At 33.6% G+C, this 15,426-nt stretch overlaps 1 protein-coding gene across 4 annotated transcripts in view; it reads right to left on the reverse strand.

Moving 5' to 3' along the window:
• Window positions 1-8,093: 8,093 nt before the first annotated feature.
• LOC149069141 (pyruvate dehydrogenase phosphatase regulatory subunit, mitochondrial-like) overlaps window positions 8,094-15,426 on the reverse strand; it is a 52,015-nt gene continuing 44,682 nt past the window's right edge. For all 4 annotated transcript variants that reach the window (XM_089251041.1, XM_089251040.1, XM_089251043.1 and 1 more), the window contains exons 14-18: window positions 14,538-14,686; window positions 13,490-13,688; window positions 12,142-12,231; window positions 10,554-10,733; window positions 8,094-9,752 (exon numbers count right to left, since the gene is read on the reverse strand). In XM_089251041.1, coding sequence (XP_089107167.1) covers window positions 9,324-9,752; window positions 10,554-10,733; window positions 12,142-12,231; window positions 13,490-13,688; window positions 14,538-14,686 — 1,047 coding nt within the window. In that variant the 3' untranslated portion in view covers window positions 8,094-9,323. The remainder of the gene's footprint in view (window positions 9,753-10,553; window positions 10,734-12,141; window positions 12,232-13,489; window positions 13,689-14,537; window positions 14,687-15,426) is intronic.

Below are 15,426 nucleotides of genomic sequence, written 5' to 3' on the forward strand. Positions count from 1 at the left end.
CAATTTCATTGCAAAAAATTCTAATTAAATTACTAAAAAATCAAATTAAATGTTCGGCCAACATGGAAGCATAAATTTAATCAAGACAAATTATTGATTTAATCTGATGCATGAAGCAAAAATACATTTGGATTCAGAGTTTTCATTAATTTGAGACTGCAAATATTTTCCCTTCAACACATTCAGAACTGTCTCTGACACTTACTGTGGCATGTAATAATTAGAGCCTGGAAGTTCAGGCAAAATGCCATAAGTGCTTTTTTTGCCTATTTTCGTAAAAATACCTTTTTTGAGATTTTTCTACCGTAAATACTTGTGCATTGTTTTATTTGTGAATTTTAGAGGTCATTTTCTATAGAATTAGATATTTTTAGCATTGAGAAATTCAAAAAAAAATTCTCTAAAATATCAATTAATATTCCTAAGAAATCAATAATCCGATTCCTTTGATCGTTAGGGTTGCGATGATCATAAATGCCCATATAATTAGCCAAATTTGCATATCTTTTGTGATTATGACCCTGAATTATGTCTTTTCTTTGGCCAGGGATCTTCAGCTAACAGGCTGGCCAAAGCCCAAAATTCAAATATTGGCTGGGTGAACTGGCCGATTTTAGGCTTTGGCAGAAACATCTAATATACAAGGTGCATGTATGATTAAGTAGTACAGGCTAAATATGTACCCTAATAAAATAACAGAATAAATTATATGCAATTATATGGTATTGAATGAAGTTTTTCATTGTATATTAAAGTGAACTGTCATAAAAGAATTCACAATTCAAAACAATATTTCTTTTTTAATTAAGGAACAATTGCAAGCATAAAAACAGACGAAAAACAATTCTTCTCATAATCTTTGGCACAAAATAAGTTATCAATGTCTGGTTTTTTTTTCAAAACTGTCAAAAATGAAAAAAAAAATCAAAGCCTGCAATAAAATCAATCTTAACAATCATTTGCAAATTGATAAATATGATAAACTCATGGAGTATGCATCGAACAGACTAGTTTAATTTTCTGCATTTATGAAGTTAAATTTCATGAAATCATGTAAAAAAGCAATCGGAAATTTAACAGTGTTTGTTAATTTTATTTTAAAAATGACTTTCCTTACAATGACGGGTAAAGAAAATAACTACAGTAGAACTTCAACAACTCAACATTTAATATTCCTATGGTTGGCATGATACTAAATTCAATGGGGGGAAACCTCTATAACACGACACATGACTAAACCCATCTTAAGTTGCCCATGATTTGTACTGCGTTATCACAACTAATTTTTTGCAATTGCTCAGGGGTTGACCAGTTAATAAATTTTTGCAACATCGTTCATGATGTGATGTATTTCTACATACTACTAAACTGTGCAAGTACCTCGTACATATTCCTCTACGGAATTTTCAACGAATCGCCATGTGCCGGAATGTGTCCAGAGTGTGTGCGTGGCCCTAATGTATTTATGTTGAGGAGTTTTGCTTGTTACGTGTTCATGGTGCCATCTGTCTTCCATTTTCTGAAGTAAAGATGGAAACGCTTGAATTTTCATGTTATGTCAGTATCGTGTTGTGGGTCTGCCTGCTCTCTACGGAGAGACTTTTTCAAATGGAGACTGACTCACACATTCGTGCCTTGAAGCTGGGAAACCGCGGAAAACCAACTTCAACCGACCACCACTGTGCGATCAACAGGGTCCAAGCCCCGGATCCTCAGGATGAGAGTCCAGCACGATGGCCACATGACTGCACAGCGGCTTATTTCTACATACTGTATTTTCTTTTCAAATCTTTTCATCGGTTGAAGATTCTCCCTTACACCTTAGGATATTCCCACTGTTTCAAACTGGAAAACACAACCTGGAGACAACAAAAATCATAGACAAATATGAATGATATCTGCAATTTTGGGAGAGTGAATGATGATTGAATATGCAAGATAGCTGATTTCTAGTCAAAAGAAATAAAGGCTTTCCTTATTTTTGAAAATTGCACTGCTTATTCACAAGTATTTCAACGTGCTATGCTTTTTTCCCTCTAATTTGAGTTTATTTTGAACCATTTCATAGGAAACTGCTGATCATTTTTTTTTGTTAAATTTATAGATGGTGGACTAGAATTTTTCAACTATATGTAATTACGGTAAAACCTTCTTTTTGCAGACACTGGATGAACAAAAAAAATTTGTCCACAAAAAAGAGGTGACTATTAATTAGGGATTTAAAATGCATACTTGTATTATACACTGGGAAATTATTATTTGGCCATAAAAGAGGGGTGACTGCATCTGAAGGGTGTCTGTTAAGAGGGGTTTTACCGTATGTACATACATAAATGGTTTTAAAAACCTGTGAGTTAGCAATCAAATGAAACCTTGCTAACGACATTTGCTTAAGTTAACGTTATCAAGGTTCTACTGTAGTTATGCTTAGTGAAAAATTATATCAAATTTTTTCTATAAAATGAAATGCTCAAAAAAGTATAATTACTGAATTTCTTGCTTATTATTGATGTCAAAATTTGAATTGCAATTGATTCAATATTGATATAGAAAAAAATTAGCTTGAAATGTCAAACTTAGGAACCATTGTTCATGTATTAACCCTTTGCATTCAGATATGTTTTTTTATCAGCAACACTAAAAAATGATATTAAAATTTAATCACGCAGATGCCATTGCTGTGAGAATCTATCTAAATCACTCAGAGATGTAGTGAAATCGGTGACAACCATTGTGTTGTATAGACGAACAAGGATTCAGTACCAGAAATTTTCATTGAACTAATCTTCCATTTATATGGATTACAACGAGTTTGACCACAATTAGATATTTTGCCAAACTCATTGTAGCTCCCAAATTCTGCAAAATGGATGATGACGTTATATCTGGATTCCACTTATTTTCTACATTAGAGTTGAAATGAATTTGATTGGTTATACAGTAGAGTCTTGATAATCTGGGTTGAACAGGAGAGAAACTAACTCCACATATGTGAAAAATACTTTAAGAATAGTGGGGTGGGGGGAATTGACTGATTGATGACCGCTCACGCCCAGAGCTGTTGTGCAAGACAACTTCCTCTCTACACCTCCTGGGGTGGGGGGAAGCACAAATGGCTTTTATTTCTGCGAAGACATGGAAATTGTAATTGAAGTAAATATTGAAAAGGAACTTATTTGAATATAATTGTTATCATTTGATAAAAATATAATTGTTCTCTGACTTTTTTTGATTGTAATACAGTCGAATCCTGTTTCAATGAATACTGTTATAGCGAAAATCTTGTTTCAATGAACACTTTTCTAATCCCTCCAGATAAGTTTACATAGGAACAATGCAAAAATCTGGAATTCTTTCACAACAACAATTTGTTATAACAAAGTGATTTCTCCTGTCTCTTGGGGTTCACTGTAACAGGATTCAATTGTAATTGTTTACTTTGGACCCATATATTGATATTTACTCTCACCTGTTTTGATCTTAATTCAATGTCTTGATTCACTACAGATTAGTAGTGAGACCAATGACCTGAGTAAGGAAGGTTGGAAGGGACTCTAATTCTGGGCCCCCGATATGAATGCTTATTATTATTTGTAATGTAAATTTACTATAGAGGGAGGAGCCCATGTAAGCTTTTGGCCTGTGGGTCAGCTGAAGACCCCTTCAAATTGAAATTGCTTGAATTTAAAAAAAAATAAAAAAAAGAGTTGTTATCAAAAATAAGGAAGTATTGAGAATCAATTTTGAGAAAATTCCAGCTCTTTTTTTTTTTCAAATTATTCAGAACTTCAAACTTCTGAGCGGGAGGGGGGGGGGGGCAACTGACCCTGCAGCAAAATTTAGGACAGCCATTTTAGGTGGGAACAAAGAACACCATTATGGAATTATCAAACTTTGAAGTTGTGTGGGGGGGGGGGGGCAGCAAAATAATGTTTGCCCCGGGCGGCAAAAATCCTAGTTACAGCCATGCTTCTGACACTCGAATTATCAAGACTCTACTGTAAGCAAATTTGTGGAAAGCAGCCATAATTATTTCATTTAATTATTACAAGTAATTGAAATATGTTTCAGCCAGTTCAGAGTGCAAAGGGTTAACAGAGAATAAATGACAGATAAATCATTGCATACAAAATTTTCAACATAAATTACCCTGAGAGAGATCTGTTCTCACATCTTTCAACAAACACAAAACATTCGATTACATGCACATCTTGTATTCATCACATTAAAAGTATAACTTATACACAAGGTAAAATTATATGCAAAAGCAAAACACTGATTTGCTACTAAAGTGGGGGAAAATAAAAGGTGGGTAAGTGACATGATGTACATTCAATCACAGTCCATTAATATAGTCTCAGTACATTCAAACAAAAAAAAAACACAATCACACAACTGAAAATGAAGACCATGTAAATGAAACGTCTTGCACAAAATTCATGAACACGAAAATATGAATTCTACATAAAAAAAAATCTTGTAAAACTAAACACAGTCGACACTGCTTACTATAATCACAGATAATGTTATCATTCGGGTAGTTGCTATCACTTTAGCAAAGAATGGAACAGACCAATATGGGAAAAAATTTGTTATATTTGTTATCAGGACTTTGGATAATGTTATCAATTTTTTTTTCCACTGAAAGTTTTTTGTGCATTCTGAAGCTAAGGTTTAACCCATAGTTTCCCAAACTTTTTGTTCCATTGCCCCCTTCTTCAAAACTTTTTTCTTCTCATCGCCCCCCCCCCCATTTCAAGCCAACCCATAGGATCCTATAATACATCTGAAGCTTTTACTGCTTTCCTGAACCATTCCATCCACTTTGGGAAAACACTGGTTTAACCACTTACTTCCCCCTATAATCCTTATCACACTGCAAGTCTATGTAGGAGGCTAGAAGGTGTTCTTCATCCCCTATGTTGACACACATTTCCATACTTAACGTCATAATTGGTCTGTAGTATTTGCTGCGATTCATGTAAGTGTAGAGCTGCTTTTGCAATGACTTTCCTATAGTGAAAGAAAATGTATGACAAAAAAAACCTTTTTTGCTCAGTTGACTTAAATTCAAATTTCTTTTTCCGAGAAACTTTCTCAAGGGAATGTATGGAACTTATCATACATAAGAAAAGTATTGTGATTCGTAATACACATTAGACAGTTTCATTCTAATGCCTCACAATGGCTGAATAAAAAAAAAGCAACATTTTAGCTAAAAGGCAAAATAAAATGTAAACAATTGAATATTTTGAAACCAATTTTGAAAACCAATCTGGAAAAAAAAAACAGTCGTCCCATTTACCAATACCCATTCACCATACATCTCGTTTGACCAAACAAGACATATGGTCACCGTACTTGCAACCGGGACTTTATTTTTGGATATAGTTATTATCATCAGAAATCCCTGAGTCCCAATGTGATTGCATTAAGCGGTGTGGACTGTGTCAAACTTTCTGAGTCTAGAATTACAAATATTTAACATGGAAAAGTATAAGCAAGAAACATTCATAAAATGTAGCATATCTATATACATTTAAATGTTTGAGTGAGTTTGTTTCATTAATATTGAAGTTATGATGGTTGCAACATAAGTCATGGCAACTATTTTTTTCATCAATATGAGAGCAAATTCATTTTTAACAATGCAGATGTTAATAGGCAGGGAAGTTTTAAAAAAAAGTTGTACTCTATTGGTGCTCAAACATTTTGACTTGTAAGCTATTTTTTCACCAAGAAATAGTTTTATGGGTCATATAAGATCTAGATTACTCCTCAGAGAACCAAACAAAGAATGAAATACACAGTGAAATTAATTTAAATATGCTTTGATTGACAGCAATCAATATTAGTAGTTCTAATTGTCCTAAATAATATATTTGAATTTTTTGAAATATTTTTAAAGGGCTGCATAAAATTCTTGAATGGGTCTAATTGGCCAGAAAACCACAGTTTGTTCACCCATTTTGTACACAATAATGCAATGCTACAAGCATACCTGTCATGACCAGTGCCATCTAAATAGTTGAGCATGGCCCAAAGACCTCATGAAAATATCTGATTAAAAATTTTGAGCAAGCATGAAAATTGGTGGGCAGGCTTTTCCAGCCAGGTGGGGGGGGGGGAGACTCAGAATAATCACTTCGCCCATGATGCTCTTAAGACGGATCTGCTCACAACACTGGGTTGACAGAACAAAAACAAGAGTGGTGTCTACATATTGTTTTATAAACTTCAAAGTGCCACATTTTCTTGTGTACAATCTGTAGCTATTTTTCTAGGAGGTTCAAATGAAAACTAATATTTTAAAAAATTAATCAGTAAAATTTTTTTCTATCCCTTTATGGTTCACCCCTATAAAAATGCATTGAATTTTATTTTTTACAAACAGATATAAATGGGTGCTGTTAGCATATTTTTTAATCGAAGCAATACATCAACACAGAAATTCAATTAATTAGAGTGGATTTTTGAATTGCTAAAATTATTAAGGATAAAATGTACAGTTTGCCTTGATTTTAATAAAGTTATCTAGAAACAGATAAAATCTTGCTGAGCAAATTTGAAAATTCGTTTCCTTGAATCTTATTTGCAATCCCATAAATTTGGTGTGATTTTACAAATCTCTGAACAAATAAAATTCCAGTAGATCTTTTTACACAGACAAGGAATCAACTCTTTCTGGATCAAAAAAGTATTGTACTTATATAGCTGCATTTTATACTGAAATAACTTACTAACGATTACTTTTTAAAATAACAAAAAAATTAAGAATAGAAATAAGTATAATGAGCTTTTTTATGACCAAGTATTTGCCATGTATATTGACATATATATCGGACCATAGCAGGCTAAAGATAAGAGATGGCGCATATAGATGCTAGTAAAAAAATCGACATACTTTTTCTAATCAAAAAAGTGACCAACATCTTCCATTTCTTAAGATTTCATTATGGGTAAATGAAACTTGCATAAGTGGATTATATATTTCTTTATTTCTTGGTATTTTTCTACGGAAATTCAAGGGAATACATTAAATAAATTTCATTTATGTATGGCTGTTTGCATTGGTTATCATTTGAGCAGTATAAGCTATACAATATGCCATTTTTCAAAATACAAACTCTGTTATAATGACCTCGGTTGTAACTACACCTTGGATATAACATCAATGATTGGCAGTCTGGACTGATTTGCATAGAGAATTATGTTAATAAACTTGCTTATAACATTAATAAAAACCCAACGATGCCCCCCTAGGATATAATTACAAATTTTTCGTCACTTTTCCTTCTATTCTTGTATGCCATTTTCCCAAGAAATTCCTGGAAATAGAGATTATCACATTGTGTAAGAAAGAAGAAATAGAACAGTCTGTTGATACCTAATGGTGAAAGAAAATTATATGTTTGGCACTCTGACTTGCACATGTCCTGTAAACAGAATATTCCCATATTCTGCCCATCTCAATTTTTTGTTTTTTTGCAGAAAACTTGTTTTTACCAGTTTTTTTTTCAACGAAGCTCATTTTAATGCATGATCTCTGATAGAATCTGGGATGGAGATAATTTGCCTAATTTATAAATTCTGTTAACAATGATTATAACTAAGTATCTCACATATGTTTACCATTTTTTCCTGTGAAATACATTTCAACAGACTAGCTGAATCACCATATTGCTCACCAAAGGCTATTTATGAGCAATATTTGGCAATTTTACAACTTTAATGATACAATAATACAACGGCAATAATACAACTTTTAGTAACATTTTTGACAAAAATCTGGGATGTCCTGTATTTGTGATCCTAATTTCCATTTTTTTCCTTGATTGAATCTATTAGCCACCCTAATAATAATGAAATAAGATCTTCATGCACAGTATTTGATTGCATCTGATTCTATTTCTCATTACAAAAGGTCTTGAAACGTCAACTTCGGCTTTACGACAAAATTTCATGGAATATTCTATGCCATTATAACCAAGTTTCACTGCATGTTTAAAAATTTCACATTTATCCCATATCCTCGTAAAAAGAAATTGCCATGACTTAACTTGTACCCACCCACCGCCCCCCCCCCCCCGAACCCTGAACGAAATGGAAAATACGGCTACATGGTAGAGAACTAACTGTACTATGTGATTGCCTTAATCCAGTGGTCGACAAACCGTGGCTCGCGAGCCACATGCGGCTCTTTAGCCCCTAGAGTGTGGCTCTTCCACAAAATACCACTTTCGGGAGCACAAAAACTCCAGATTTTTGAAAAATCATGTTTAGACAAGCATTTTGGTCATTTTGTTCTCGCTCCTTTCCCCTCTCTAGTGAGTCATATTTTCGCGGGCTTTTGCCGAAAGCCTGACGCTGCTGTCATGTGACACTTCCGCGACCAATCAGGTGGGTCGAAACTAGGAAGTTCTGGAAAAAGTTGTCGAAAACGAGGTTTTTTTTTTTAAGGTACTCAGGGGCAGATAGACGAAAAAGATGAGTTCCCTCTCAGAACATGAGAGGGGGGACATGCAATGTTTCCCATATTAAGGAACATCAACCTCTCACCCGGCCAGATCATAGAAGACGCTGCTCCTGGGCCACCACCTCTCATGACGACTCTCCCTTGGCCAACTCTCTCCATCCGCATCCAACATCGGTCATATACAAGACAAGTGTGGATGGGAGAGTCTGAAGGGGTCGACTTCAGCGAACGTATCTCAATCAAATCGAGGACGTTTTTAGCAAAGGCCAGCTTAGGAGTACCCTAATTAAGTTAATAACAAAATGTCCTACCTATATAGTTTTAAGTTTAAAAAAAAATTTCTCTCGAAATAAATTTCAATCATTGCACTGTTGATATTTGGCTCTGTTGACTAATGAGTTTGCCGACCACTGCCTTAATCCATAAAATGGTACATGCACAAAGCAGTCAACTTCCACATCATGCAAATATGCTTACTATCACTTTCAAAAACTATTCATAAAGTACAATATATCATTACTTTCACACGATATTGTTTTAGTGAAGGTTAATATGGATGAAATAAATTTTTATATAAAAAAATATTTACATGGTTATTTAGAATCCAAGAAGTTTGAAAAGGAGAAATTACAAGGCATATCAACACTGAAAATGTGTCAGGTTTTTTGACTGATTACAATTTGAAATATCTTCATAGATTTTAAAAGCTTAATTATTGCTTCTCTCACAATGAAAATGAATAAAACACTATCTACACACTCAGAGATGCAAGAATATTTTTGTCATGAAAATCTGAAAAAAAAAATGTGCAAAATTTCAAGGGGGGGGGGAAGCTTACTAAGCACATTTAAGTATATAATTGACTGGCTGCTTCTTTAACCCTGGCTTTTGGCATGTATTTGGTGTTGGATCCACTCATAGTGATGACCGGTATTTTTGGAGGATGGAGACTGGCACTCGCAGGATATCGTTTCCCAGCAATTTCAATTTCAAAGTGAGTGTCCTTAGTGATGAAGTTAGATGTGACTGGTTGAGATAACCCATCACCATCATAATTATGCACAAATCCAAGACAGACGACACGTTCCAGAGTATAACCGTAACCGGAAGATGTCGTTTTACCGACATATTCATTGTTCCTGTAAATCGGTTCATTGCCCCATGGCCATAAGTCCAGATCTGCATTGTGTCCTTCCAACTGGAAGTGAACAAGAAGGCGATTCAAACCTTTCTCCAGCTGTTGCTGCAACGCAAACTTCCCCAAGAAATACTCTTTCTGCAAAGATAAAAAAGATGGGAAAAGCATAATTATTTGTGGCAACTGTGAGTGGCTCTGACAGACTGGGTCTTGATTTAATGATTATTATCAGAAACTATAATGCCACAAAAATAAACATGTCTCATTCATTTTGAGCATCTGTAATTTCCTATGTATAATCTGCAGATTGTCAATACGGTGAAACACCTATATAATGATACTCAATGGACTGGAGAATTGTATTGTTATAAGTGAAATATATTAACACTATGAAAAGTTCATTGGCACCAGAAAGTAATATCATTGTACACTGAGTGGTCACTTTATTATGACCACCTGACAGTTTTAAGCAAAAGAGCTACACGGCATCACATTGTTGTGTAATTTTGGAGATGCAAACATAATACTTGAACTCACACTTTCCAATGCAGATTCATTCATTCACATTCAATCACAAATGTTTTTTTTTGGTGGGGTTGAAAAATATATTGTTGTGGATTTTATAAAATAAATACTTCTTGGTGTTTTTGAAACAATGCCATTAATATGCTGGTTGAAATTAAAAGGTGTATTAAAAGTGACACTTCGGTCCTTCGTATACTCTGTCTCGAGCGTTTGACCATAAATATTATAATTATACAGGACAGGACTAGGCTTCTTACCAAAAGACAAACATTTGTACTTGGTAATATTTAGATTTAACTTATTGGTATTTACACCATGAACTGAGTTGTTCGATAGATCATTATCATTGATTTTCATACGATTTTTGAATTTAAAAAAAAAACATTGACATATGTATACATGAAAGATACAAACCTGCATCTTGACTTTAAACCCTCGACCAACTTCAAATGGAGTTGTATGACTGTCAAGCTCTTCAGCCCAAAATGGTATAAATTTTTCAATTCTGAGGAACCTTAAGGCATAATATCCAACATTCCGAATACCATAATCTCTACCGACATTCAGAAGATTATGATATGCACTGATTGCATACTGAAAAAAGAAAGAGAAGAAACATGTTTTAAGCCATCACAACAGACAAGTAAAAAAACAAAAATTGAAGCAATGGAGGGAAAAATTAAAAAAAAAAATTAACTTGATTAAACTCAAGTCACATTTTATTTGATTACAAATATTTGACATTTATATAATTCCTGAGGTAATTTTTTTAATGTCTTTGAAATAATTTCATTGAAAAACCTCAATCTCAAGCTGCATCCAACAACTCTCATCATTACAAGCAACATTCAGCTGAACTACAGAGTGATTCATATAGAACAAGCCCCACAAAATGAGGTACATCGCAAAAGATACCATATATGTAATTATGTGCTTGATATATAACTGACCCTAAATTGTGTATTCTATATTTGAGTGCCATTCACTGTAATTAGAGCAGGTGTTGAAAGTGAGCGAAAGTGAAGGCACGCAGCCACTTGATATTTCATATTCTCAGCGATGTGTTGCAGTGTTCCTTTGGTGATTGTCCCAATCGCAGCAGGAATGTTATTCTTCAAATTTTGTAAATCATGAATATGAAGTTTGCTTGTGTACATTCTGGAATACACCCATCTTTTGGGAAAGCTTTGATACCTCTCTGAAATGTGAAGCAGGGTGACTCTGGTCCTTCAATATTCAATGTGTACACTCTGCTTTTCAGAGAATGCCTCCTATAAAAAGAAATTAAGGCTTATGAGGTCTGGGGATCTTGGGGGTTTATGTGTCCTCAAATTTAGTACCATATTTGTTGTCATCTGTTTGTGATATTCACAAATTATTTGACTATTTCACTCTGCTAAGCCAAGAGATTAATATGTCCTGTTTAGCAGTTACATGCATCAGCTACTGAATCATTAGTGAATTCATTGGGTCGGTTCTAAAAGAATCACCCCGTATAAATAAATCAGCTTCTTCTATTCTATAGGTTCTTAAACTCTTTTCAGCCCACATTAAAACTGCTAGCACCAGATCATTCACCGTTGCAAAAAGCTGCAACTGCACCTGCTTGAGCTTTTGATAATTCAACATTAGTCTGGTCAAAAATCTTGCAATATGTAAGAAACCCATTCAGTAACTTATATATTTCTGTCAGCGGCCTTATACATCAGATGAGTTCTGATTTTGTGTAGCAATGTGAGCCATTGCAAGCCCAGGTAGAGAGAATGATGCAACTGACACCACATAAACAACACTTCTGTTAATGCGCATTAATTGACAAAAAAGGCTGATTTTGAATTCTTTCTCCCAATACCACCCTTTCAAACTTCATTAGTTATATTCAAAACACCTTCCATATGTTGCAATATTATCAATTGTGATACGTTATCATTTAACAAACACTTTAGAAGCATCCAAAAAAAATGGGAATGAACTTATCAGGTATCACAGTTTGAAAACTTACTTCTGAAGGTATGTACAGTGAATAGCCTGGTTCACCGGTATTGTTGAATCCCATCACAAGAACTTCACCAGCATAACCAACATTCATTTTCTGGAGGAAAAAAAATTAAAACAAATTGTTTTCTTAGCATTTAAAAGCTGAAATCTCTGCATCCAAATGTGCTTGAGAAAATTAGCTGATCATAAAATAACTTGAATTATTTTTGGAAATATTTTTTTTTATACAAAACAGGAATGTTTTATATGTCTAGTTTTATACAAAACAGGAATGCTTTATATGTCCTGTTTTATACAAAACAGGAATATTCAGTGCACATGTTATTCTACTTGTTTACCTCTTCAAGTTAGTAGATGACGACAATGTGTGTTGAAAGTAAATTGAAAATTTAATTTATCATTTAAATATTTAATCATACACAGGCTAATTACACTGGACAATGAAATTGCATTGAACATAGAAATATACAATTCAGAATGGTTTTGACCTGGATTCAAAAATGGTAAAGACCACAGAACAATGTTACCAGAAAAAATGGTCTTTTCTTTAAAATAAGAAAAATAAAATAACTGAAAATAACTTTCATGCTGGCTGACTACTGTTGTAAGAGATGATTCTTATGTCCAATACAAGCACAATGCAAAACTAAGTACTTGTCAGATGCCAATAAATGAACTATTGTGCTGCAATAAATTTGTATTTCTATTTATTTGTGTTGTTTATTCTGTGTACATATATATATATATTGTTTTCTACATACTTATATTGTGTTCAGTGTATTATGTTATTATAAGTGAATTAAATGTGCAATTTGAGAGAAAACCGTAGTGAATCCAGCTTTTTAATGGTCAAATTCCTGTCCAGCATACCAAATTACATACGAAACAAATATTTTTTTTCATATGAAGAAATTTCATCAAAATTTGTTGTTCAGAATTACATGCATGCAAAGGCCCATTACATTGGGACCTACAAGCCAGTCATCTCAGTATTGTGCAGGTATGAACAAATCTATTGCCCAACATGCCCAGGGTATGTGAAAATTTTGACCCATGTCTTTTTTTAAATCACATGGTTGATATTAGCATACAAAATATTTATTTTGGTCATTGTTTTAAGTCTGGCATGGATTTTTAGATTTGTCCAGCCCTAGTATGGTGTGATGCTATAAGTATTCAAATGAGTGGTTAATGCACGATTTGGAGCCTTTTACTAGGATTCAAACCCAAACCTGTTGAAATGGGGGTTGAAGAGCTAAACAACTAAATTCCAGGTGGCAAATATTCTTTTCCTTTTAATTATAGAGATTTTTTTGTGAGAGAAAACAAAGAAACATTAAACAAAATCTTACTTTGCATGTGAATCCAGGAAGATCCATGTCAGTCTTTGTAAGTTCAGACATCAACTCTTTTGATTTAGGGCCTACAACATTCAGTACAGTGTACATAGATGTTACATCTTGTACAGATACAGAACCATCGAGAGGGATATGTCGCCTCATCCACTCACTGATTCTTGTTTGCTGAGCTGTCGGAGATACCATAAAGTAGCTAAAACAGAGAAAAAATGATTAAATTTGTAAATGCTATACAGGAAAATGAAGATTTTAGACTCATCATAAAAAATAATAATAGTAGCTATCATAAAATAAAATCTTTTACTTTTAATAATATCATTACAAGCAAATATTATGACAGCTGAACCATAAATCCATCTTTTAAACATTCCTCTAGGGAATTTCTCATGAATTTGTGCATGCCGGAAAGTGTGTGTGGCCACAAACATTTTTATGATTCAAAGTTTGTTGGACGAGATATAGTATGCTTGGTGTTTGAGAAGTGCTGCCATCTCTATCTTCCATATTAGAAGTGAAAGTGGTAGATGCTTTAATTTTTGTGTTCATGTGATTATCATGTTGAAAACCTACCTGCTCTCTGTGGTGAGAAATATTATTTCTTATTAATTTCATAAAGATGAAGCACAAATAGATGAAAAAAGACTACAGTATTTTTAGATCTGCAGATTTATACGCAAAAAAACCATCAGAATTCTTTATAGAGCAGATTATATACTGTTGTGTCTTATCTGCCATTATTTTTTTGTGAGAAAATGAAATAAAAATGAATATTTTTAAAGCTAATTTGTAAAAAAATATTTCAAGGCTTATAGATGGCGTATGGATGTGCATATGAAAATTGACATTTTTTCAACAAAAATGTGAAAACACCTTCTTAAGGCTTCATTACTGAAGACTGAAATTCTCACACACATATTATGTACTGCTGCGGACATTACCATGATATTTTTTTCTCAAAGTAGCAAATTTGCGTCTGTGGATTATACAACATTACACAGATTATATACACAGGAACCTACAGTAGTTTAGATTATTATCATACCAATTATGAGCTCTCCTCAAAAGTAGGCAGTCATTCTCATAACAGCCTTTGTCATTCTGCATCCCAGATGAAATAATGTTCCCAACTGGCACATCTACATCATTTGAACAGAGAAGCTGCAGCAAATCAACAACTTCAGTTCCACCCGACTGTAAAATATATAATAAAGGGAGAAAAAATCATGGAATTGATTTTCACTTCATACATGTTTGAAATCCTAATGAAGAAAATTTCAGAAATATACAAATATATTTTTTATTTATCACAGACATGACATTGAAATGTATTGCTTGAAATAAGTCAAAGAATTAAATTCTGAAAAATATTCAATGCTCTAAGATTTTCTTTAGCAAAAAAATTAAATTTAAGTACTGAAAATCCAATATAATACCCTTGAAATGATATTACTCTCTGGTCTTGATGCATTTTCATAATGAAAATATATTCCACCTGTAACGATACGTTCCTACCGTCCTTTGAGTATCACTGTATAGGCATATTTCATTATATTATATGCAAGGCTGCAGAAAAAAATACACTACACGCTATACAAAACCTGAGCCTAGTGGTTGGTACCATATAAAGTGGGCAATACTATTACATCAGCATGTTGCAAGTTTGGCCGAAGATGTCCTTGATAAGAAGTATGAACGGAACTAGCCTTTCAGTTCATTTTCACAGCTTCATGTTAATCATTATATGTAACTAAGGACCACTGCTGATTGAGTTCTTCGGACATAAAATCAATATCAACAGTTAGATTTTTGTTACGAGACATTGATTGTAATGTTTGAGTTGTGCCATAAAGAACATATGTCCACAAATGTTAAGCACAATGTTGGTAATGCTTGCCCACATACATGTTTGTATCCCAGCAAACAACAAATGT

The sequence above is a fragment of the Pholcus phalangioides genome, unplaced genomic scaffold (assembly GCF_987345545.1).
Source record: "Pholcus phalangioides strain wild (caught in Gottingen) unplaced genomic scaffold, Ppha-v1.0 ptg000024l_1, whole genome shotgun sequence".
Taxonomy (NCBI): Eukaryota; Metazoa; Arthropoda; class Arachnida; order Araneae; family Pholcidae; genus Pholcus; species Pholcus phalangioides.